This window comes from Cnephaeus nilssonii, assembly GCF_951640355.1.
Source record: "Cnephaeus nilssonii genome assembly, chromosome: 1".
In the NCBI taxonomy this organism is placed as follows: Eukaryota; Metazoa; Chordata; class Mammalia; order Chiroptera; family Vespertilionidae; genus Cnephaeus; species Cnephaeus nilssonii.
Window position 1 is genome coordinate 16,401,603 of NC_137072.1, and position 24,313 is coordinate 16,425,915.

The 24,313-nt window shown below is 39.1% G+C and overlaps 1 protein-coding gene and 1 pseudogene across 5 annotated transcripts in view; one reads left to right on the forward strand and one right to left on the reverse strand.

The window, feature by feature from the left end:
• Window positions 1-24,313, reverse strand: part of MIA2 (MIA SH3 domain ER export factor 2) — a 108,721-nt gene that overhangs the window by 77,139 nt on the left and 7,269 nt on the right. For 2 of the 4 annotated variants that reach the window (XM_079767201.1, XM_079767200.1), the window contains exons 4-6: window positions 20,008-21,223; window positions 7,237-7,455; window positions 6,997-7,097 (exon numbers count right to left, since the gene is read on the reverse strand). In XM_079767201.1, coding sequence (XP_079623327.1) covers window positions 6,997-7,097; window positions 7,237-7,455; window positions 20,008-21,223 — 1,536 coding nt within the window. Of the gene's footprint in view, window positions 1-670; window positions 1,377-6,996; window positions 7,098-7,236; window positions 7,456-20,007; window positions 21,224-24,313 lie in introns of those variants that run through there. The other 2 variants (XM_079767203.1, XM_079767205.1) reach the window with 2 other exon arrangements.
• Window positions 12,738-13,981, forward strand: LOC307097229 (large ribosomal subunit protein uL23-like; annotated as a pseudogene). Its single transcript has 2 exons — window positions 12,738-13,497; window positions 13,641-13,981. The product of its transcript is annotated as a large ribosomal subunit protein uL23-like (transcript).

Here is a 24,313-nt window from a genome sequence, read left to right on the forward strand (position 1 = left end):
ATAAAGTAAGGGGGCCGGACTTGTTCGTGGGAGATGGTTTTAGCTGACATCGGTGCAGAGAATACCCCATCTAGGAATCTCCCTTGCCAGCTTTCCAGTTCAAGTCCTCAGGTGGAGCAACTCAAAAAGGAAGATACTTCTTCTAAAACAAAATCACCCGAGAGCACTCAGTAGTTAAAATGTTAAATCCATAGGAAATTCCCCTAATGTAAACTGGCAGCAACAGAACTACTGTGCCAAAAAAAGAATTAAAAAGCGGCCCAGGTTCACAGCAAGTGATTTGCAGGACCAAAATGCGGCCTAGTTTTTTGGAACTCAAAGCGCTCTCTCTCGTTTGCCACATCAGCCTAAGGAATTTCAGGAACTTAATGCTCCCTTTTAAAAGTAGCACACACCCTTTATAGGTATTGGACAGCGTTGTGTTGAAATTACATGAATAGCTTATTAAGGTCAAAAAAGAAGCATAACCAAAATTTTATCTTTTAAAATTTCAAAGGATCTTAGAACAATGTATGCCTCTATTAGAACATTGGATCACTCGGTAAAAATTATTTAAAAGAAAAAACTCAAAGTTTCACCTGGCCCATAGCAAAAACAAAGTAAAGCTCACAAACTCAGTGTCAGATTCAAACCTAATTTCCATATACTTAATAGCCATAGAGAAACTTACCTCTTCCTCCGGATCTTTCAAGTCCATTTTAAAAACTCATGTTAAAATATCCTAACCTGTAAATAAAGCTTTGCTAAGCACCCCATATCCTTGAGAAAGATTTCAGGTTCTAATACATCCTGCAACTCTTCTGTTTCAACACTGACTGTGATCCTGTTTTGACACTTGTGGGTATAGGGGTGCTGTAGGTGGAGTTGTGACTACCAACCCATAATTCAGTTTCATGGACATCATTGCTGATTAAATATCATACTTAAAAAATATCATGCATATTATTACCCTCTTAAAATCTACAATTGCAAAAAGAATTTGGTAACTGATAAAAATTAAATTGCATGATTTATTCTATAGTCTGTTCATACAGAGTACATAAATTTCTGCCATGTAAAAAATATTCAGAGATAGTTGTTAAGTAGACATGGGATTTGGGTGTCTTTAATAGACCTACTTTGGCCCTGGCCAGGTGGCTCCGTTGATTGGAACATCCTCTGGGACACCAAAAGGTTATGGGTTCAATCTGTTCAGGATACACACAGGAGGCAACCAATCGATGTTTCTCTCTCTCTCTCTCTCTCTCTCTCTCTCTCTCTCTCTCTCTCTCTCTCTTCCTTCCTCACTCTCTAAGAATCAATAAAAACATATCCTCTTGTGAGGATTAAAAATAATATTAACCAAGAACATTGGAAACGTGCTAGCCAGTAAACCTTGTCCACAATCTAGAAACTGATTTCCCTTTGCAAGGGCCTATTTACAAAGGTTTAAGTTCTAGTTACTTCCATTTAATTAAACAGGCAATGCCACAGTCTATAAGATCTAGTCCTTTGTAAGAAGATCAAACATTTATTTTCCTTCTCTGAACTGTTACGTAAGAGTTGCTCTCAGAACATATTGAATCAGGAATTACCTGTTGAACAAGAGCTAGGAAATTTCCATTGTTTATTCCACATACAAATTAAGCATTCTAGTTAATAATATATATAAATGTTAGAACTCAAAGAGCTTCCTCAATTATAAAATAAAGTAGATAAAAAGTGGTATTAATTCCTATTAAACAATTCAAAGAATGTTGTGTACAAAATCTGATATCAGCAGCAAATAGAAACAATTACCTGAAACATTTAGGCAAGAAGGAAAGCAAAGACTCTCACCTACATTTAACTGAAAAATTCTTCAAATTTTCCATTTGCTGCAGCTATTCAAAACTATAATATGGGTGCTTAATAAATGCACTAAGATTGTTAAAATTCTAGATCTAGCAGGAACTCTTCAGAAATTTAGTCCATACATATGAACTTAAAGCCCTATGGAGGCCAAATAGTTGAAGTAAAGGTAGGGAAATGAAGAAGGCATGTCTATTCAATGCAAGCACTTTTCAGCTTGAGCTTATTGCCATATGAAAATGGGAGACTATATATTATACTCTTAGGCTTTTTTAAGAGAATCCAGAAATCCAGATTTTTATGTCAACTCACCTATTAAATGTTGGCAACTGGTTCATAATTTTTAAACAATGTGCAAGCTAGTTTTGACCGCTTCTGATATTAGAGTTTTAAGTCCAGTACTCCCCCAGAGAATAAGTGACTTTCCAAGGTCACAAGATAATTAACATATATTTAAATTCAATATTTTCATGTCTAAAGAATTTCAACCAACATAGTTCAAGTAAAATGTGTTGAACTATGTTTACTGAATCTACAAAAATAAGCATACTTAGCATAGCCTTTATAAATAAGCACTTTATATGAATATCATGTACTGATTAATAAATTATTTCATGAATTTAGAAACTTCACTGGTATTATTTGTGAGGGAGGGGGATAACAGGTGAGGGATATGTCAGTTCTCCTATGCCGAGGTAGTTTTCTAAGTAAAGTTTTTAATCAACAACTTCATGACCAAATCACACAGAGTAAATTCATCTTTTCTCTGCACTTCTTCAACTCTCTGAAAGCTAGCAAAGAAATAACATATGGAGAAAGCCTCTGAAAGCAAAACTATATAAGACATTAAGCCCAGTTTTCACAAAGACTCTTACCACAGTCAATGGCACTACCTACCATCTACCTGGTCAACCTCACTAGACACCTGGTAAGTTATCTCTTCTCCATTTTCTTCTCCTTGCTACTTTCCGTCAATCATTAAAACCAATGAATTATATCTATAAAAGATCTATCTGTCCTTCCAATCACTTAAATAACCACCATCAGATATTAGGCCAAAGCCGAAACCGGTTTGGCTCAGTGGATAGAGCGTCGGCCTGCGGACTCAAGGGTCCCAGGTTCGATTCCGGTCAAGGGCATGTACCTTGGTTGCGGGCACATCCCCAGTAGGGGGTGTGCAAGAGGCAGCTGATCGATGTTTCTCTCTCATCGATGTTTCTAACTCTCTATCCCTCTCTCTTCCTCTCTGTAAAAAATCAATAAAATATATTTTTAAAAAATGATTCTCATCATTGATGTTTCTACTCTCCCTTCCTCTCTGAAATCAATAAAAACATACTTTTATAAAAAAAAAAAGATATTAGGCCAAAGATTTAACAAGGTGGCTAGAGCCCAGCCAGCATGGCTCAGTGGTTGAGCGACGACCTATGAACCAGGAGGTCACAGTTCAATTCATGGTCAGGGCATAAGCCCAGGTGTGTGCTACATCCCCAGTGTGGGGAATACAGGAGGCATCTGATCAGTGATTCTCTCTCATCATTGATGTTTCTATCTCTCACTCCCTCTCCCTCTATGAAGTCAATAAAAATAAAAATAATAATAATAAATAAAAAATGTGGCTAGTGGGCCAAACCCAACTTACAGAAGGTGTCTCACCTGCATGGTGGTATTTTTATTCTGAATATTTGGCAGTATTAAAAATTGGGAAATTTCACACCCAAACCCAGGTAAGTAGCAACCACATGCTTTAGGAGACCATGACACTCTCACCACTGAGAAACCCAGCCAGGGGAACGCAAAACATTCTTGATTTAATCCCTGTATATATACATCTTCAATCTCAGCATATATTCAATCACAATGAATTGCTTTTAGTTCTCCAAATATGCCATGATCTCTCCAACTTCTGTACTTTTTAAAAATTTCGTGCTAATATTTATTTAGGATTTCTGCATCTCTGACCATATGTGAGATTGATTCTTTTCTTCTTTTTTTAAAACTTTATTTTTATTGTTGACACTATTACAGATGTCCCCTTTCCTCCCCTCTCCCCACCTTTGCCCACCCCGATCCAGCCTCTGACTATCACCACACTATTATCTGTGTCTATGGGTTATGCATATATGTGGCTAATTACTTCACATTCTTTCATCCAGTCCCTCCCCTTTCAGTCTGTTCCATGTATCCATGCCTCTGGTTCTATTTTATTTGCTAGTTTATTTTGTTCAGTAGATTCCACATATAAGTGAGATCATGTGGTATTTGTCTTTCTCTGACTGGCTTATTTCACTTAGCCTAATACTCTCCAGGTCCTTCCAGGCTGTCTCAAAGATAAGAGATCCTTCTTTTTTACAGCTACAAAGTATTCCATTGTGTAAATATATCACATCTTTGTTATCCACTCATCTACTGAGGGGCACTTGGGCTGTTTCCAGACATTGGCTATCCTATCTAATAAAAGGGTAATATGCAAATTAACCATCACTCCATCACAAAAATGGCGGTGCCCATAGCCACAAGATGGTGGCGCCCAGTCCTCTCAGCCCCGCCAGAGTCCCCCAGTCCCAGTGGGGGGAGGGGGGAGCGGCCGCTGAGAGCAGGCAGGGTGAGCGGCCTGGCAGAATGCTTGCTTTGTTGCCACAGCAACGAGGCAAGCGTTCCACCCTGGCCGCAGAGGGCCTCTAGCCAGGCTGGGGCACGGAATGCTTGCATTGTCACCCCAACAATGAGGCAAGTGTTCCACCGCAGATGGGCCTCTGGGCCATGGAGAGCCTCTGGGCTGTGGGCGCGGAGCGGCCAGGCCCCACAGAGAGCTACTGGAGCACGGATTCGTGTGCAGGGCTACTAGTTGTAAATAATGCTGCTATGAACACAGGGGTACAGATATTCTTTTTGATTGGTGTTTTGGATTCTTCGGATATATATTCCCAGAAATGGGACTGCAAAAGGCAGTTCCATTTTTAATTTTCTGAGGAAACTTCATACTGTTTTCCACAGTGGTTGCCTCAGTCTGTATTCCCACCAACAGTGCACTAGGGTTCCCTTTTCTCCACATTCATGCCAGCACTTGTTGTTTGTGATACCTCATTGTACTTTAATTTGCATCTCTCTGATGATTAGTGACCTTGAGCATTTTTTCGTGTCTATTGGCCATCTGTATGTCCTCTTTGAAGAAGTGTCTATTCAGGTCCTTTGCCCATTTTTTAATAGTATGGTTTGTTTTCCTGGCGTTGTGTTCTATTTTGTTAGTATATAAGTTCTTTATATATTTTAGAAATATCAGATGTATCATTGGTGAATATGTTCTCCCATACAGTGGGCTCTCTTCACTTTGTTGATAATTTCTTTTGATGGGCAGAAGCTTGATGTAGTCCCATTTGTTTATCTTTTCCTGAGTTCCCTTGCCCTAGGAGACATATCTGTAAAAATATTGCTGCAAGAGATGTCTGATATTTTACTTCCTTTGTTTTCTTCTAGGATTATTATGGTTTCATGATTTACATTTAGGTCTTTTATCCATTTTTAGTTTATTCTAGTGTATGGTGAAAATTTATTTTTTGCATGTACCTGACCAATTTTCCCAACACCATTTATTAAAGAGACTGTCTTTACTCCACTGTATGCTCTGGCCTCCTTTATCAAATAATAATTGACTATAAATATAGGGTGTCCTAAACATGTATACATACACTTTGAATAATTATAAAGGCAGTGTTTATTACGATACATTTCATTTTCAAAATTGAGCTATCAGGTGTTACAGTGTGTACACATTTTGAGGGGACACCCTGTAGGTGGGTTGATTGCTGGGCTCTCTGTTCTGTTCCATTGATCTATATGCCTGTTCTTATTCTACTACCAGGCTGTTTTGATTACAGAGGACTTGGAGTATAGTTTGATATCTGGTATTGTGTTACCTCCAACTTTGTTCTTCTTTCTCAAGATTGCTGTGGCTATTCGAGGTCATATTTAATTCCATATAAATTTTTAGAATATTCTTTCTAGATCTGTAAAATATGCCATTGGTATTTTAATAAGAATTGCATTGACTCTATAAATTGTTTTGGGTAGTATGGGCATTTTAATGCTGTTAATTCTTCCAATCCATGAACACAGTTAAAGCTTCCACTTATTTGTATCTTTCTTGATTTCTTTCTTCAATGTCCTATAGTTTTCCAAGTACATGTCTTTTACTTCCTTGGTTACATTTATTTCTAGGTACCTTATATTTTTGTTGTTGCAATAGCAAATGGGGTTCTGGCCATTGTGGCTCAGTTGGTTGAGCATTGTCCCTTCCATGCACTGAAAGGTTGCCAGTTTCATTTCTGGTACCCAGGTTATGGGTTCAATCCCCCAGTAGGGAGCCTGCAGGAGGCAGCTGATTTATGTCTCGCTCTCATATTGATATTTCTCTCCCTCTCCCTTCTTCTCTCTCTAAAAATCAATTTAAAAATATATTTTTTAAAGATAGTAAATGAGATTGTTTTCTTAGTTTCTCTTTCTGATAGTTCATTATTAATGTATGAAAATGCCACCGATTTCTGAATACGTATGTGGAATCTAATGAACAAAATAAACTAACAAAGAAAACAGAAACAGATTCATAGATACAGAGAACAGATTGATAGCTCTCAGAGGGAAGGGAGGTTGGAGGTTTGGATAAAAAATAATGAAGGGAGCAAGCAAAGAAATTAAAATCTCATAGACACAGACATCAGTATAGTGATTACCAGAGGGAGGCGGGCGGGGAAAGGTAATCGAGGATAACGGTGTAAAGGTAATGAAAGGAGATTTGACTTGGGGTGGTGAACACACAATATAACATATAGATGATGTATTATAAAATTGTACACCTGAAACCTATATAATTTCATTAATCAATGTCACCACAATAAATTCAATTAAAAAATAAATAAAACACAACCCCATCAACCCCCCTCAAAAAAAAAAAAAAAAAGAAAGAAAAAGAAAAGGAAAAGAAATCCTGAACAATATCCATACAACATAACATTCATGTAAGGATAAATCCTACCTGTAACACTTTATGGAAAGAGAAACATTATATACTGTTTATATAGGGAAGAGTCACTCAAACCTAATTTCAGCTGCTCCTATATTTAGCAAAATTGGTAAAATTATTGCAAAAGATTTAAAAGGTCAACTTACCCTTTCTGTAAGAATTGCAATTGGTGAAAATGCCAAATTCATGAAATGATAAACACCAGTTTGAAATAAAAATTTCAGAATGTGACCCCCAGCAGCATCTTCTGTGGATTTATAAAATAAATAAATAAGTAAACACTTTATATGATGTAACTCTTTTTCTATGTGATGTAACTTTTAAATCTAATTTCTTCCTTAATTGCTGCATTTAAAAAAAAACAACACAAATAACTTGTTTCTTACCTTTTTGAGCAATGTAAAGTTGAGAAGACAAAGAGTAATCGGTTGGAAACATCTGACTGACTGGCAGGGCACTTTCCACAGAGATGTCTATTTCCTCCCGAGTAGGCCCTTCAGTAGCTAGTGATGTTTTTGATTTTTCATCATTATTTTTAGATGATGGAGTTTTGAGGTGTAAATCTTTGTGAATTCCCATAGGTAACTCTATTTTAGAGATCATATCTGCAAATAAATGAGATTTTTTTTTCTTTTTCAAAACTTGCTTTGTTTTGGGGCTTCCCTTTTATTTTCTAGGACCTTTGTGATCATTGTGATATTTCATTATGGAAAAAATTCACTGAAACATAAATTGTAGCCTGTATTAGTACCTATCAAACACTTACTGACTTACACAACACAAATCTCTTAAATTTGTAGAGATCTGCCCTAGCAGGTTTGGATAGAGCATTGGCCCAAGGACTGAAGGGTCCCAGGTTCAATTCTGGTCAAAGGCATATACCTCATTTGCAGGTTGGATCCCTGGCCCTGGTTGGGGCATGTCAGGAGGCAACTAATCTATGTGTTTCTCTCACATCAATGTTTCTCTCTCTCTCTCTCTCTCTCTCTCTCTGCCCCTGCCCCTCCCTTCCACTCTCTCTAAAAATCAATGGAAGAAAGGTTGGGAGGGTGAGATAAGATAAATCAAAGAACTTATATACTGAACATGCATAGCCCATGAATATGAGCAATACGATAGTGAAGACCTCGGGGAGTGGGTTTGGGCTGGGAGGAGGGGGTAAAGCGTGGGGAAAGAAATAATAATAATAATAATAATAATAATAATAATAAAAATCAATGGAAGAATATCCTCGGGTGAGGATTAACAACAAAAAAATTATTTTTAGAAATCAAAAGTCCTACAATCAAGGTGTTGGGAGGGCTGTGTTCCTTCGGGAAGCTCTAGAGGAGAATCCATTTTTTTGCCTTTTCTACGTTATGGAGGCTATTCTCATCCCTTGACTACTTTCAACTTCAAAGCCAGCAGTGCAGCACCTTCTGATCTTTCAATCTGACCCCTGCCTTCCTCCTATAAGAAACCTTCTGATTATACTGGGCCCACTAGGATAATCTCTCCATCTCAAGATGCTTATTTTAATTACATCTGAAAGTTCCCTTTTGCCTTGTAAAGTAACATATTCACAGGATTTTAGGATTAAGATGAGGACATCTTTTTTTTTTTTTTCTTTAATCCTCACCCAAGGATATTTTTTTTCATTGAATTTCAGAGAGAGGGAAAGACAGAGAGAAACACTGATGTGAGACAAACACATCAATTGGTTGCCTCCTGCACAAGCCCTGACCAGGGCCCGGGCCAGGGAGGAGCCTGCAACCTATGCAACCTAGGTATGTGCCCTTAGCCGGAATCGAACCCGGGACCCTTCAGTCCATAGGCCGATGCTCTATCCACTGAGCCAAATTGGTGAGGGCAAGACGAGGACATCTTTAAAGGACTATTATTCAGCCTACCTACCACATAGCTTTTCCCTTATTCCTTGACCAATGATGATTTTTTTAAACTTTACATATCTATTCTCAACATTGCCTTTTTGTTCTAAAAACTATTAAAAAAGAAAAGACAACTAATATAACTGTCAACAACTCTGTTGTACTATACAGTATAAACTTATAACTCAGAATAAAACAGTAAATAGATCCCTATAGGATTTCATTCCTCTTAGATACATTTATTATCCAAGAAGATGTAATATTTAAATGCCATTGCAAAAATATATATCCCCGCCATTCAAGAAAATAGGTGAGATAATTTTTCTTACTTTATTTGTTAGAGAACCAGAGAGTCAAAATGACCAATTATTTGCATACCTATAACCTGCTTGATATGAATAATTTAAGAAATTCTATTAGCCATTTGCACAGAGAGCTACCCATATCCTTAGGATATTTGTTGGAATAAATTTGAAAAAAAGTACCAATAAAATGTCAGGTACTGTACTCTCTTGGAGCTTCATTATTTTCAAAGTCCAACTTTTGTTTCCCAATTCATCCCATGTCCAGTATCCTATATAATAAAAGGCTAATATGCGAATTGTCCCCTCGAGAGTTTGACCGACCAAGAGTTTAACTGCTCACTATGACATGCGCTGACCACCGAGGGGGGGTGTGCAGAACCAAGGAAGGCCCTGATCGGCCCTGATCACTGGCCAGGCTTAGGGGCCCTACCCATGCACAAATTTTGTGCACCGGGCCTCTAGTATTATATATCATATTATATATTGTATCATGTCATCTAGTGAGTATATTAAAAGAAACAATGAATGAATAGAGGCTTTTTAAATCCCCAAATCAAATACATTCTTTATATCCAATGAACATTTTGTACAAAGATGATTAAGAACAAACCTGACTGATTAGCACTTATAGTATTTTTTTTAAATATATATTTTAAAGTACCTTACTGGAATGTGTTGTGTAAAAGAAATATAGACAACATGCATTCAAACTATATTCGTGGCATCATTATTTAAGTTAGGAATTACTCATTTATTTTGTAATTATCAAGAAAAGATTGACAGCATTAAAACAACATTTTGTATGTTTGTGTTGGCTCAGTAGATGAAAAACACTGATATTAAAAATAAAATATGAAAATAACAACTACAAGATAGTCTCATGTAAAATACATGCTGCCATGAGTATACACAAGTATATGCTTATTTTCTCTTTCAGACCCAATAACAGTATAATGCTGAGCTAAAAAATTAAGTTAAAATCAATAAACTGTATTTTGAATTTCATTAATATGATGTGAATGTGTCTGGCAAACGCAAAACTTCACGAGATTGATGTTTTCTTAATTTGGTGATCTTACGAAATTCACATATTGCTTAAGTAAGATGAGAATATCATAAAATTTTTAACAGAACTCAAGAAATTATAAATCTTATCACTGCTTTTTCAAAGAAGTCAGATAAATCTATAATGTCACATAAAAATGCATATTATCCAACTGATAATATTTTCATTAGGCAAAGTATTTTGCATTTCAATAAAATAAGGCTAATGGAGGTTAAATAAAATTTTCTTGAATTTTCTACATTTAATATTAAATATTTAAATGATTCATACCTTTAAATGATAATATGCCTGAGTTCAAATTTAAAATGAAAATATGGAGAGTAAATGGATGCTACACGGACACACTCCCAGGATCAAAATGGAATTACAACTAAAATACAGAAAAACTTCCGGAATAATCAACAGAAGACTCACAGGAGAGAACCCTGATACCCAAGATCAAAAGTGGAGACCGCATAGAGACTGGTAGGACAGGCGAAGGTGCAAAAGGGCTGGCTGGGTGCCAACACACAGCAGCTGAAGTTTCGGAGAGATATCTCAGCTGTGGGGGGGGGGAGGGGGTTCCCCTGAGAATTTTGGGACCTAATCCCCAAGCTGGGCTCCCCAGCAGAGAGCACAACTGAGAAGGGTACCCACATAACATCTGGCTGTGAAAAGCAGCAGGGTGCTGTCTGCCAGGGAGCAATGGCTGGAAAATTCAGGCACCCTCTTAAAGAGCCAATGCACAAAATTCTCTGTGGAGCCATCCACCTTGTGCTCTGGCAGAGGGAGGGCAGAGTGGAGTAGAGCTGTGTGAGCAGAAGCCAGGATTAGAGCTCAGGGGTTAGAGCTCAGAAGGCAGACACCCCTGGTTTCCTGTGCTGAGTCATTCCCTCACACAGCGGAGGACATTTTCCCCACATAGACATTTGATTTGCCTTGGGGGGAAGGCAGTTGACCCACACTATTGGAAAACACCTTGCCTTGAGGCCACTTAAGAGACTAAAAATAATAATTAGCCTCCAGGCAGAAGCAAATGCCCCAGCCTATTGAAAAAAAAAACTCTCCCCACACCTGAGGATGATAGCCTGAGGGCAATTCAAGTCAGAATCCTATCAGTCTGCAAAGGTGGTACCTGGAGGCTTTGAGTCTTTGCCTGATATAATTAGTCAGAAACAGTTTGATGCTGTCCTGCACTAGAGATTGAGAGGTGTAGAGGATCTACCTAATACGTAGTCACAAACCCAAACCGACAGCCAAAATGAGGAGACAAAGAAACAACCCCCAAATAAAACAACAAGAGAATTCTCCAGAAGAAGGGATAAATAAAGCAGAGATAGAAATTTATCTGAAACAGAGTTCAGAGTAATGATGGTAAAGATGCTCAACAGCATAAGTAAAGATATAGTAACTATGAAAAAAGAAAAGTCAGAAATAAAGAATGACATAGCACAAATAAAGAACACATTGAAAGTAATACACAGCAGATTAGGGGAAGCTGAGGACTGAATCAGTGAAGTAGAAGACAGGGTTGAAAAAATCAATCAGAGAAACAAAAATAAAAAACAATTAAAAAACAGGAAGACAGCCGAAACTGGTTTGGCTCAGTGGATAGAGCGTCAGCCTGCGGACTCAAGGGTCCCAGGTTTGATTCCGGTCAAGGGAATGTACCTTGGTTGCGGGCATGTCCCCAGTAGGGGGTGTGCAAGAGGCAGCTGATCGATGTTTCTCTCTCATCGATGTTTCTAACTCTCTATCCCTCTTTCTTCCTCTCTGTAAAAAATCAATAAAATATATTTTTAAAAAATAAAATAAAAATAAAAAACAGGAAGACAGCTTAAGGGAGCTGTGTGATAACATGAAACATAATATTAGAATAGCAGGTGTGCCAGAAGAGGCAGAAAGGGATAAGGGGATAGAGAACGTGTTTGAAGAAATAATGGTAGAAAACTTCCCTAACCTGGTAAAGGAAAAAGTCACATAAGTTCAGGAGGCACAGAGACCCCAATGAAGAAGAACCTAAAAATTAGAGCAGAAATAAATAACACATAGACTTAAAAAAAAAATCAATGAACCAAGAGCTGATTCTTTGAAAGGATAAACAAAATTGATGAACCCTTAGCCAAACTCATCAAGAAACAAAGAGAAAGGACCCAAAAAATGAAATCAGAAACAAAAGTGGAGAAATACAAAGAATTGTATGAAAATACTATGAACAATTATATGCCAACAAGCTGGACAATGTGGATGAAACAGACAAATTTCTAGATAAATACAATCTCCAAAAACTGAATCAGGAGGAATCAGAAAACCTGAATAGGCCAATAACAACTGATGAAATAGAAGCGGTAATCAAAAACTCCCAGCAAACAAAAGCCTGGGTTCGGATGGCTTTATAGGGGAGTTTTTACCAAACATTCAAAGAAGAACTAACTCCTATACTCTTCAAACTTTTTCAAAAAATCCAAGAGGAAGGAACACTCCCAAACTCTTTTCATGAGTCCAGAATTATCATAATTCCAAAACCAGATAAAGACACTACAAAGAAAGAGAATTACAGGCTAATATCCTTGATGAACATAAATGCTAAAATCCTCAACAAAATATTAGCCAAATCAGATCCAGCAATACATTATAAAGATCATACACCATGACCAAGTGGGATTTATTTCAGGGATGCAAGGCTGGTACAATATTCACAAATCAATAAACGTGATACATCACGTAAACAAACTGAAAGACAAAAATCACATGATCATATCAATAGATGCTGAAAAAGCATTTGACAAAATCCAACACCCATTTTTGATAAAAACTCTCAGCAAAGTGGGAATAGAGGGAGTATATCTCAACATGATAAAGGCAATATATGACAAACCTACAGCCAATATCATACTCAATGGGCAAAATCTAAAACCATTTTCCCTAAGAACAGGAACAACACAGGGATGTCTGCTTTCACCACTCTTATTTAACATAGTACTGGAAGTCATAGCTACGGTGATCAGACAAGAAGAAGAAATAAAAGGCATGTAAATTAGAAAGGAGGAAGTAAAACTCTCATTATTTGCAGATGACATGATATTGTACATAGAAAACCCTAAAGACTCCACCATAAAAACTACTAGATTTTTTTTTTAACAAAGATGGTGCTGAAAGCTAAGAAGGAAGCCCCTGCCCCTCCCAAAGCCAAAGCCAGAGCAAAGGCTTTGAAGGCAAAGAAAGCAGTGTTGAAAGGCGTCCACAGCCACACAAAAAAAAGAAGAAGATCCGCATGTCACCCACCTTCCCATGGCCAATGACACTAAGGCTCCGAAGGCAGCCTAAATATCCTCGGAAGAACGCACTCAGAAGAAACAAGCTTGACCACTATGCCATCATCAAATTCCCCCTGACTACTGAGTCAGCCATGAAGAAGATAGAAGATAGGCATATAGATCAATGGAATACAACAGAGAACCCAGAAATCAACCCAAGCCATTAAGCTCAATTAATATTTGACAAAGGAGGCAAGCGCATACAATGGAGTCAAGAGAGTCTCTTCAATAAATGGTATTGGGAAAATTTGACAGATACATGCAAAAAAATACACTTGTGTTCATTGTGGATGTCAAGGCCAGCAAGCACCAGCTCAAACAGGCTGTGAAGAAGCTCTATGACATTGATGTGGCCAAGGTCAACGCCCTGATCAGGCCTGATGGCGAGAAGAAGGCATATGTTCAACTGGCTCCTGAATATGATGCTTTGGATGTTACCAACAAAATTGGAATCATCTAAACTGAGACCAGCTGCCTAATTCTAAGTATAAAAATTTTACACTGAAAAAAATAACAACTACTAGATTTAATAAAATAATTTGGCAATGTAGCAGGATACAAAATCAACACCCAAAAATCGATGGCTTTTTTGTAAAAGCAATAATGAGTTATCAGAAAGAGAAACTAAACAAACAATTCCACTTACCATTGCAACAAAAAAATAAGATACTTAGGAATAAACTTAACCATGAAGGCAAAAGACCTGTACTCAGAAAACTATAGGAGAAAAAAGAGATAGAAGAAGATACAGTATAAACAAGGGGGAAAATATATTGTGTTCATGGATTGGTAGAATCGACATCATTAAAATGTCCATACTACCCAAGGCAATCTACAGATTCAATGCAATCCCTATTAAAATACCAATGGCATGACCTGGCTGGTTTAGCTTAGTGGATAGAGCATCGGCCTGTGGACTGAAGGGTCCCGCGTTCAATTCTGGTCTGGGGCACATGCCTGGGTTGCAGGCTCGATCCCCAGTAGGGGGCATAGAGGAGGCAGCTGATCAATGATTCTCTCTCATCATTGATGTTTCTATCTCTCCCTTTACCTTCCTCTCTGAAATCGATAAAAAATGTATGTAAAATATCAACGGCACATTTCGCAGACCTAAAACAAAAACTCCAAAAATTTATATGAAATAAAAAAAGACCCAGAATAGCTGCAGCAATCTTGAGAAAGAAAAACAAAGTTGGAGAAATCACAATACCAGATTTCAAGTTATACTACAAAGCCACTGTAATCAAAACAGCCTAGTACTGGTACAAGAACAAGCATATAGATCAATGGAATACAACAGAGAACCCAGAAATCAACCCAAGCCATTAAGCTCAATTAATATTTGACAAAGGAGGCAAGCGCATACAACGGAGTCAAGAGAGTCTCTTCAATAAATGGTATTGGGAAAACTGGACAGATACATGCAAAAAAATGAAACTAGGCCACCAACTTACACTATGTAAGTCGTGAAATCATAAAAATCCTAGAAGACACCATAGGCAGCAAAATCTCAGACATCTCTTGTAGCAATATATTTACAGATACATTTCCTAAGGCAAAGGAAACTAAGGAGAAAATAAACAAATGGGACTACATCAAAATAAAAAGCTTCTGCACAACAAAAGAAACCACCAACAAAATGAAAAGAGAGCCCACTGAATGGGAGAACATATTTGGCAATGATATATCTGATAAAGGGTTAATATCCAAAATATATAAGAAACTCGTACAACGTAACAAAAGGAAGACAAACAATCCAATTTAAAAATGGGCAAAGGACCTAAATACGTAGACACTTCTCCAAAGAGAACATACAAATGGTCAAGAGACATATGAAAAAATGTTCAAAGTCACTAATCATCAGAGAGATGCAAATTAAAATGACAATGAGATAACACCTCACACCTGTCAGAATGACTACCATCAACAAATCAACAAACGACAAGTGCTGGCGAGGATGTGGAGAAAAAGGAACCCTCCTGCACTGCTGGTGGTAATGCAGACTGGTACGGCCACTGTAGAAGACAGTATAAAGTGCCCTCAAAAAATTAAATATGGAACTGCCATTTGACCCAGAGATCCCACTTCTAGGAATGTTTCCTAAGAAACCCAGAATACCAGTCAGAAAAAATGTATGCACCCCTCTGTTCATAGCAGCACAATTTACAATAGCTAAGATCTGGAAATAGCCCAAGTGCCCATCAGTAGACAAGTGGATAAAAAAGCTGTGGTACATTTATACCATGGAATACTATGCAGCAATAAAAAATAAGCATCTCTTACCCTTTGAGATAGCATGGAGGGACCTGGAGAGTATCATGCTAAGTTAAATAAGTCAGTCAGAGAGCAAGTATCACATGATTGCATTCATATGTGGAATCTAAGTAACAAAATAAACTGATGAAGGGAGTGGACACAGACAATAGGGTGCTGAAGGCCTGGGGCAAGGTGGGGGTAGAGGTGGACTGGAGGGGGTCAATGGGCAAAAAAGAGGGACATATGTAGTACTTTCAACAATAAATAATTATTTAAAAAATAATAATAATAATGAAAATATGTATGCACACTTCTTAAGAACCTTTATTTAAAAAAGGATTACCTTTCCCAAAAATTAATTCAAATTTTTAAAATATGAAAGGTCAAAATTTGCCATTTATAATGTTGCATCATCTATATATATAAAAAGCCAGTGTTTGTGACGACCAGGACAACCAAACGACCAGTCACCATGAGGTGCACTGAGCACCTCTCAGTCCCTCCCTACCCCCCCACCCCCACCCTGGCCCGTGAGCAGAGGCTCTCGGCAGCAGGGCAGGGCAGGGCGGCTCGCAGCTCACACACAATTTTGTGCGCTGGGCTTCTAGTATGTTTATCTTTATGACATGTGAAGTAGCCATTAATTTATGTTTTTAAAAATTCAATTTTCAAACATAGTTTAAATTGATTGCTTGCTTGAATTAAGTAATCAAAGAGAATTAAAGGTAAAAAAGTTCTAACTAATTGTAGCCTAAAGTATGGTATTCAAGTAAACTATGGGATTTACTTCTCAGTTACTGGTTAATAGGGGAGATATGTATCAATGCAGTTCTGGAAAACAATTTTAAAGCCTTGTTAGTGAATTACTCAATGTCTAATTTTGCTCTTTGAGTTATAACTTAACACAGCACTTTGATGTTGTCACTTAGCATTGTTTAAAAGATGAAAGTCCCAAATAAGCAAACACTTAATCAGTAATGTAATTGTGCCTCTGTGGACATTAAAGTTAAAAACGAGCAATCAAATTAGGAGTTTGAATACAATGGGACTATTGTACATAAGGACTCAGAGATCTACCATGCCATTTAATGGCACTGGGGTGGGGGAGGCTTATTAAATAATAATTACACTCAAATTTATATGTGGCTATATTAATTTTTTAATATTGTTTTAAACTGCATTTGAAATAAATATGTTGAGAAAAATAACTATATCCTATAGTATTTTTATATTTAATTATAGTGAGGTATTATTTTCAATCAACTTACACCTAAGCTTTATGATTTACATTAGTTATAGATATGCCTTTCTTACAATTGTTTATGAATTATATTTTAATCAAATAAAATAATGAATACTTTTTCACATTGAACTCTACTTGGGAAACTCATTATTTAAATATGGTCAATTGGAATCCTTTTGCAAAATAGTTACTAAATAACTGTTCCCTGATTTATCTGTTTTGTAAATTTTTATTATCAGCATATTAGTTTTTCTGTAAATGTAGTTATCTCAAGTCTCAGCCTTCCACAGATACCGATTAAAGATCAGTGATTCTTTTTTAAAAAAAATATTTTTTAATTGATTTTTTAGGTAGAGAGGAAGGGAGAGAGAGAAAGAGATAGAAACATCAATGAGGAGAGAGAGGTTGCGGGCTTGATCTCCAGTGTGGGGCATGCAGGAGGCAGCTTATCAATGACCTCTCTCTCCTCATTAATGTTTCCATCTCTCTTTCCCTCTCCCTTCCTCTCTGAAATCAATTAAAAATATTAAAAATAATAATAATAAATAAAAATCAATGGGAAAATATCCTCGGGTAAGAATTAACAAAAAGAGAGGAAGGAAGGGAGATAGGGAGGAATTATTGTCCCTGAGAAAGAGGTAGGAATAGAGATGGACAGAGGGAACAAAATTTCCTTGGATTAAAAAAAAAGGCCTTATCACTATTTATATTTTTTTAAATATACTTTTATTGATTTCAGAGAGGAAGAGAGAGGGAGAGAGAGATAGAAACATTAATGATGAAAGAGAATCATTGATCGGCTGCCTCCTGCACACCCCCCACTGGAGATGGAGCCCGCAATCCAGGCATGTGCACTTGACCAGAATCAAACCTGGGACCCTTCAGTACTCAGGCCGATGCTCTATCCACTGAGCCAAACCAGCTAGGGCATTATTTATATTTTTAAACCTGTTTACATATACTGCTTTAATTTAAAAAATTATTGTAAAACTAGAGACCTGGTGCATGAAAATTCATGCACTAGAGGGGGGGTCCCTCAGCCCGGCCTGCCCCCTCTCACAGTCTGGGAACCCTCAGGGGCAGGAGGCGACCTGGCAATCAGGGGAAGGCGACGCCCCATCACACCTCTGCTGCTGCCACTGCCGGAAGCACACGCCTAGCCCGGCCCTGGTTACCTGAGCCTTGGGTGGCCCTGAGCGGCTGGGCAGCCACCATCGAGGCTTGCCTGTGCCTCAGGCCTGCCCTGGGTGGCTGGGAAGCCGACATCCAAGGCTTGCCTGCACCTTGGGCGTTGGCTGGGCAGCCACCATCGAGGCTCACCTGTGCCTCAGGCCGGCCCTGGGCAGCTGGGGGGCTGAGGGCAAGTCCGGCCAAACCATACACCTGCCGCCCCCCTGGTAGGGCTGAAAGGACTGGGGAACTCCAGCGGGGCTGAGGGGACTGGGCACCACCATCTTGTGGCTATGGGCGTCTCCATCTTTGTGACACTGTGATGGTCAATTTGCATATTCCCTCTTTATTAGATAGGATACCTTAAGATTTCCCTGGAACATTCATATATTTTCAATGATTATTTTTCCCATGGGATTTTATCTTACCTAATAAAATAGTAATATGCAAATTGACTGCACCTTCGCTATGCCCAAGCCACGCCCACCAGCCAAAGCCACGCCCACCAGCCAATCAGGGCGAGTATGCAAATTACCCAACAAAGATGGCGGCTAATTTGCATACGCTGAGGGAGGGAGGAGTGAAGACTGAAGACAACTTAGAAGGAAGAGGGAGGAAAAGCAGAAAGCAAGGTGGCTGCCAGAGGGAAAGCACAGGTGGAGCGCGGCGGGGCGGGGCAGGGCGGAGCGCGGTGGGGCGGGGCGCGGCGGGGCGGGGCGGGGCGCGGCGGGGCGGGGCGCGGCGGAGCGGAGCGCGGCTGCAGGTGTGGTGGCCACAACGGCTGTGGCAGAGGCAGTGCACGCGGCCAAAGCGGCCGCTTGCAGGATTGAATCCTGCAAATGGGCTACTAGTTTTATAATATTAAGATCTAAGTCCCAGCCCCACTGGCATGGCTTAGTGGTTGAGCATCGACCAATGAACCAGGAGATCACGGTTCAATTCCAGGTCAGGGTATATGCCCAGGTTGAAGGCTTGATCCCCAGTATGGAGCATGCAGGAGGCAGCCGATCAATGATTTTCTCTCATCATTGATGTTTCTATTTCTCTCTCCCTTTCTCTCTCTGAAAGAAATAAAAACATATTTTTTTAAAAAAAATCTAAGTCCCAGAACAAATCAGAAATTGACAAAAGGGTGGTTAATAATGTTGTTGGTTATTAAGTATTTTGAGAACATGGATTCCTGGCATTTGTAATGATAAAAGCACATATCTTATTTGTACTTATCCTAAAAGCCTAATATGCTCAATGTCCAGTCATCCGGTGACCAGTCGACTGTTCAACCAATCAAAGCAGAATATGCTAATGATATGCTAAGGCCTTTCAACAGCTCGCTATGATGTACACTCACCACCAGGGGGCAGACAGTCAACTGGTCAACTAGTCACTATGACATGCTCTGACCACCAGGGGGCAGATGCTCTGACCAGTAGGTTAGCTTGCTGCTGGAGTCCGGCTGATAGGAACTCAGCAAGATGGGCCAGACGTGCCCTGGAGCCCTCCCATGTTCCCTCCTCAGCTGGCCAATCTCCCATGTCCCTCCCCGGCCGGCTGATCATGCACTGGTGAGGTCCCTCAGTCTGGCCTGGGCCCTCTCGCAATCCAGGACCCCTCAAGGGATGTCAGAAAGCCGGTTTCAGCCTGATCCCACAGGCCACTCTCCTCGGGAGGGTGCCAGATGCAGGGCTCACAGCTGGTGAGCGCTGCTGTGGCAGCAGGAGCCTCTCTTGGTTGGGACTGATTGGGCTTGAGCCTGCGGCAGGTGCAGTGGGGACAGGATGAGTGGGAGCGGCAGGTAGAAGCTGCAGGCAGCATTGGACTGCGGGTTTTGGCCCGATCCTTGCAGGCCATCCAGAGGGACCCCAGCCATGCACGAATTCGTGCACCAGGCCTCTAGTAAACAAATATCCATTATGTTTTAAAAATAAATTATAGTAAAGATATTTTTATACCAACCTGACTGGCTGTATCTTCTTTTTAACATCATAACTTTTGTATTAGCTGTGGGATCATTTTCAAATGAAAATTCTTCTGTTTCATCATTTTCAAATACATTATTTTCATCCAGTATCTTTTCGGGAATTGGAAATTCCATTTCCTTCTGAAAGTTCCAAGGGTTGTCAAAATTATACAAGAAATGTTTAAAATATGGCAAGGTATCAGAATCATCTGTTTTGTCTAAAATTCCTTCCTTGCCTAATTGATCTTCAATTTCCATAATTTTTATTATTTTGATTTCTTGTTTCTTATCTGGGTCAAATTCACTTGTTGGAGGATGTTCATGTTTATCTCCTTTGCCTCCTTCTTCTTTCTTTTCACTATATGTTATAATTTTATCTTCATTGTCATATGTAAAGCCTAGCATACTAAAACCAAAATCAAACCAACTTGGTTCGATAATTGAGCTATTGTTAATGATTATGTCTTCTTTTTCTGATAATATTTCTGTACATGGAATTGTGGGTTCTTCTTCAGATGATATGGAATTAGGAACATCTTGTAGTGGTGTATTGCTTTCTTGGGACAATAATTCAGGCCCTGTTTCCTCACCTCCAAAACCTAAATAATTTGTAAATCTACCGCCAAACCAACCAGTCGGTTGAGGATTGAGAATGTGCTCTGACTCAGATGCTCTGGTCTGTTTCTTTGGCACTGAACTGAGTTCTGATTCAGGTTCTTGTTTATGTTCTGTTTGAGGCCCACCATTATTTAATTCCTTTAGGTCCTTCTCATCTTCTACTGCTATTTTTCTACTTTGAAATGAGCTTTCTTGTTCAATAAATGATTCAAAAGTGATCTCTTCTGCTTGTTCCCTTCTGAATCCAAACCATCCTTTCACATCAGGCAGAGCTGTGGACAGTGGGACATAATCCACTTCTGGAATAGGATCCTGTTTCACACTTCCAGCTTCTACTCCTTCCCAATTTTTTGAGTTACCAGTTTTTCTGATATCATCAGGAGCCTCCAATAATGGAAATTGGTCTTCATACCAAGTACTTTCAGAAACTAAATAAGATCCAGGTTCTCTCTGAAAATCATTTTCATATACACTAGATTTTTGGTCCTCATCATCTTCATATGGGTATATATTTTCACCATCATCACTATTTAACTCACTATCTTCATTTTCAAATGCATAGCTTACTCCAAGAAGACAAAGAAAATCAGATTCCTAAAAGGAAAAAAAATTATTATTGACATAAATATACTAAAATGCCTTATTTCTCCCTAAATTGTTTAAAATGGATGTCTATGCTTTTCCCAAGACTACACAACTATCTCAACAGCAGAGCAAAACCTAAAATCAGATCTCCTGCCAGGCCAACGTGGCTCAGTGGTTGACCATCGACCTATGAACCAGGAGGTCTCTATTCTATTCCCGGTCAGGGCACACGCCCAGGTTGTGGGCTTGAACCCCAGTGGGGTGTGCAGGAGGCAACCAATCAATGATTTTCCCTCATCATTGATGTTTCTATTTCTCTCTCCCTCTCCCTTCCTCTCTGAAATCAATTATATATAAAAATCAGATCTCCTCTCTCAGACACTATCAGCTATATCACAACTGAATTATCAGGTTACTGATATAAACTAAATGAAAATCATTTTACATTAGGATTTATTTGTTATCAAATAGTTGAAGAATTTGAGAAGCAGAGGCAAGTCTTTGAGTATACTCTGCAAATAAACTCTGATGAAAAGGCATACGTGTCAATAAAATCTTGGTCCTCCTAAGAGTGCACTGCATGGACACCTGTGCTGTGTGGTAATTTGAGGGAAGGGAATTTCACACACATGGTCACAGCTCAGACAGACCAGAGACTCTAAAACACGAAGACCTAAGCATAAACAATGGACGCAAAACTCTGGGGGGTGAGGGCATGTGTGGGTGTGGGGTGGGGGGGCGGGTAATGGTAAGATATGTACACATATAATACCTCAATAAAAAAAAATTAAAAAAAAAAATAAAATAAAAAATAAAACACGAAGACCTGAATAAAATTGCACTAAGACATTTAGACTTCTTTTATTGAGATATTGCATATAGCCAATAGAGGTACAGACACCCTTTCTCATCTCACAGAACAATAAAATCATCAAGAAGAAAAATGGTAAAGCTATTATTTTTTTAATCTGAACTATCTAACTGATATGCACTGCTCTTTGAATATTACATGAGAATAATGCCCAAAATTTTTAAAAATAAACTTCAGAATTGTAATTTTACAATATGTTTTTGGCACTGCAATATAGTGATTAAGAACAAACTCCAGAGCCAAATCCTCTGAGTTCAAATCTTGACTCTGCCATTTACTAGCTCTGTGACCTTGAGTGAATTATATGACCTTTCTGTGCCTCAGTATTGTCATCTGTAAAATGAGACTAATGATAGTACTTACTGTAGAGGGGTGTTTTGAGGATTAAATGAATCAAGTGCTTAGAACAGTAAATATCTCTCATATAATCTACCAGTGGTCAGCAAACTCATTAGTCAATAGAGCCAAATATCAACAGTACAACGACTGAAATTTCTTTTGAGAGCCAAATTTTAAAATATATATATTTTATTGATTTTTTACAAAGAGGAAAGGAGAGGGACAGAGAGCTAGAAACATCGATGAGAGAGAAACATCGATCAGCTGCCTCCTGCACACTCCCCACTGGGTATGTGCCCGCAACCAAGGTACATGCCCTTGACTGGAATCGAACCTGGGACCCTTGAGTCCGCAGGTCGACACTCTATCCACTGAGCCAAACCGGTTAGGGCGAGAGCCAAAATTTTTAAACTTAAACTATATAGGTAGGTACATTGTTATTAACTTAATTAGGGTACTCCTAAGCTGGCCTTTGCTAAAAACTCAAGGGGCCAAAGAGCCGCATGTGGCTCTCGAGCCGCAGTTTGCCGACCAGGGCACTAGCCTAACCTAGATCAAGGTTACACTACCCCAGGTGAGCCAGTAATGCAAGGGTATACTAGTAAAGGCCCAGCCTCTTTTTTAAAAAAATATTTTTTATTGATTTTTTACAGAGCGGAAGGGAGAGAGAGAGGGACAGAGAGTTAGAAACATCGATGAGAGAGAAACATCGATTCAGCTGCCTCCTGCACACTCCCTACTGGGGATGTGCCCGCAACCAAGGTACATGCCCTTGACCAGAATCAAACCTGGGACCCTTCAGTCCGCAGTCCAACGCCCTATCCACTGAGCCAAACCGGTCAGGGCAAGGCCCAACCTCTTGCCTCTGTTAAGGACAACTCTGAAAGGACATCCCAGCTTCAGAGTTCTTTATCAAATCTACTGAGATCTTTGTTGCAACTGCATCACAGTTCAGCTTCTCTGTCTGCCCAATCCTCTCTTTTCTTTTGTTCTCTCACAGGTGATATTATCCCAGGAAGGCTCCACAGTAAACTTCCTGAATGCAAAGATCCATCTCAGAGTCTATTTCCCAGGGAACTTGACCTAAGAATTTGAGGCTTCTAAATGTTTACTGTAATGCTCTGCACTGTGCTAGTTGCTGAAATTCTACAGTAAACAATAGGAAAAGGGTAATTATAAATTGTGATCAATGCTATGGAGGAAATAAAGGAAAGTTGTGATTAAGAAGCATAAGAATCATCATTGATGGCCTCTCAGATGTACTGATGTTTAAGCTGTGACCTAAGAGATAAGAAGGAACTAGCCAAGTGAAAAACTTGGGGAAAGCATTTCAACTAGAGGGAGTGGCCTGTTTGGGTCTCTGGGCCGGGGGAGAGTTTGGCATGTTGTAAGAACAGCCAACAGACCCATGTAGCCAGGAGCATAGGGAGTGAGGGGAGAATGTGGCATAAGACAAGGTCAGCAAGGGGGACAAGTGAGTTCCTGTAGAACCAGGGGAAAGAGTCAGGGCTTGATTCCAGGTTCCATGAAAAGCCACGAAAGGGCTTTAACCCAAAGGAATGACATGATCTGATTTCTAAAAATTTTTTGTTTGTTTGTTTTTTAATATCCTTTGTTGTTTGAAGAATGGGTTGGGAGAGGGCAAAAGTAGAGGATAGGGGGTCGGTTAGAAGGCTATTGTTGTATTCTAATTAAGAGAAGCCTTGGATTAGGGCTAAAGGGGAGAGTGAGAATGATGAGAAGACAATATAGTCCAGAAAAATTTTCAAGATAGAACTAATAGGACCAGCAATTATACAATAAATGGACAGTTAATCCCAGAATTTGTGTTGGGCAAAGGCCAGATAATAGATAGTCTGCTTAACTAGGCAGAATCACTTCACACTGAC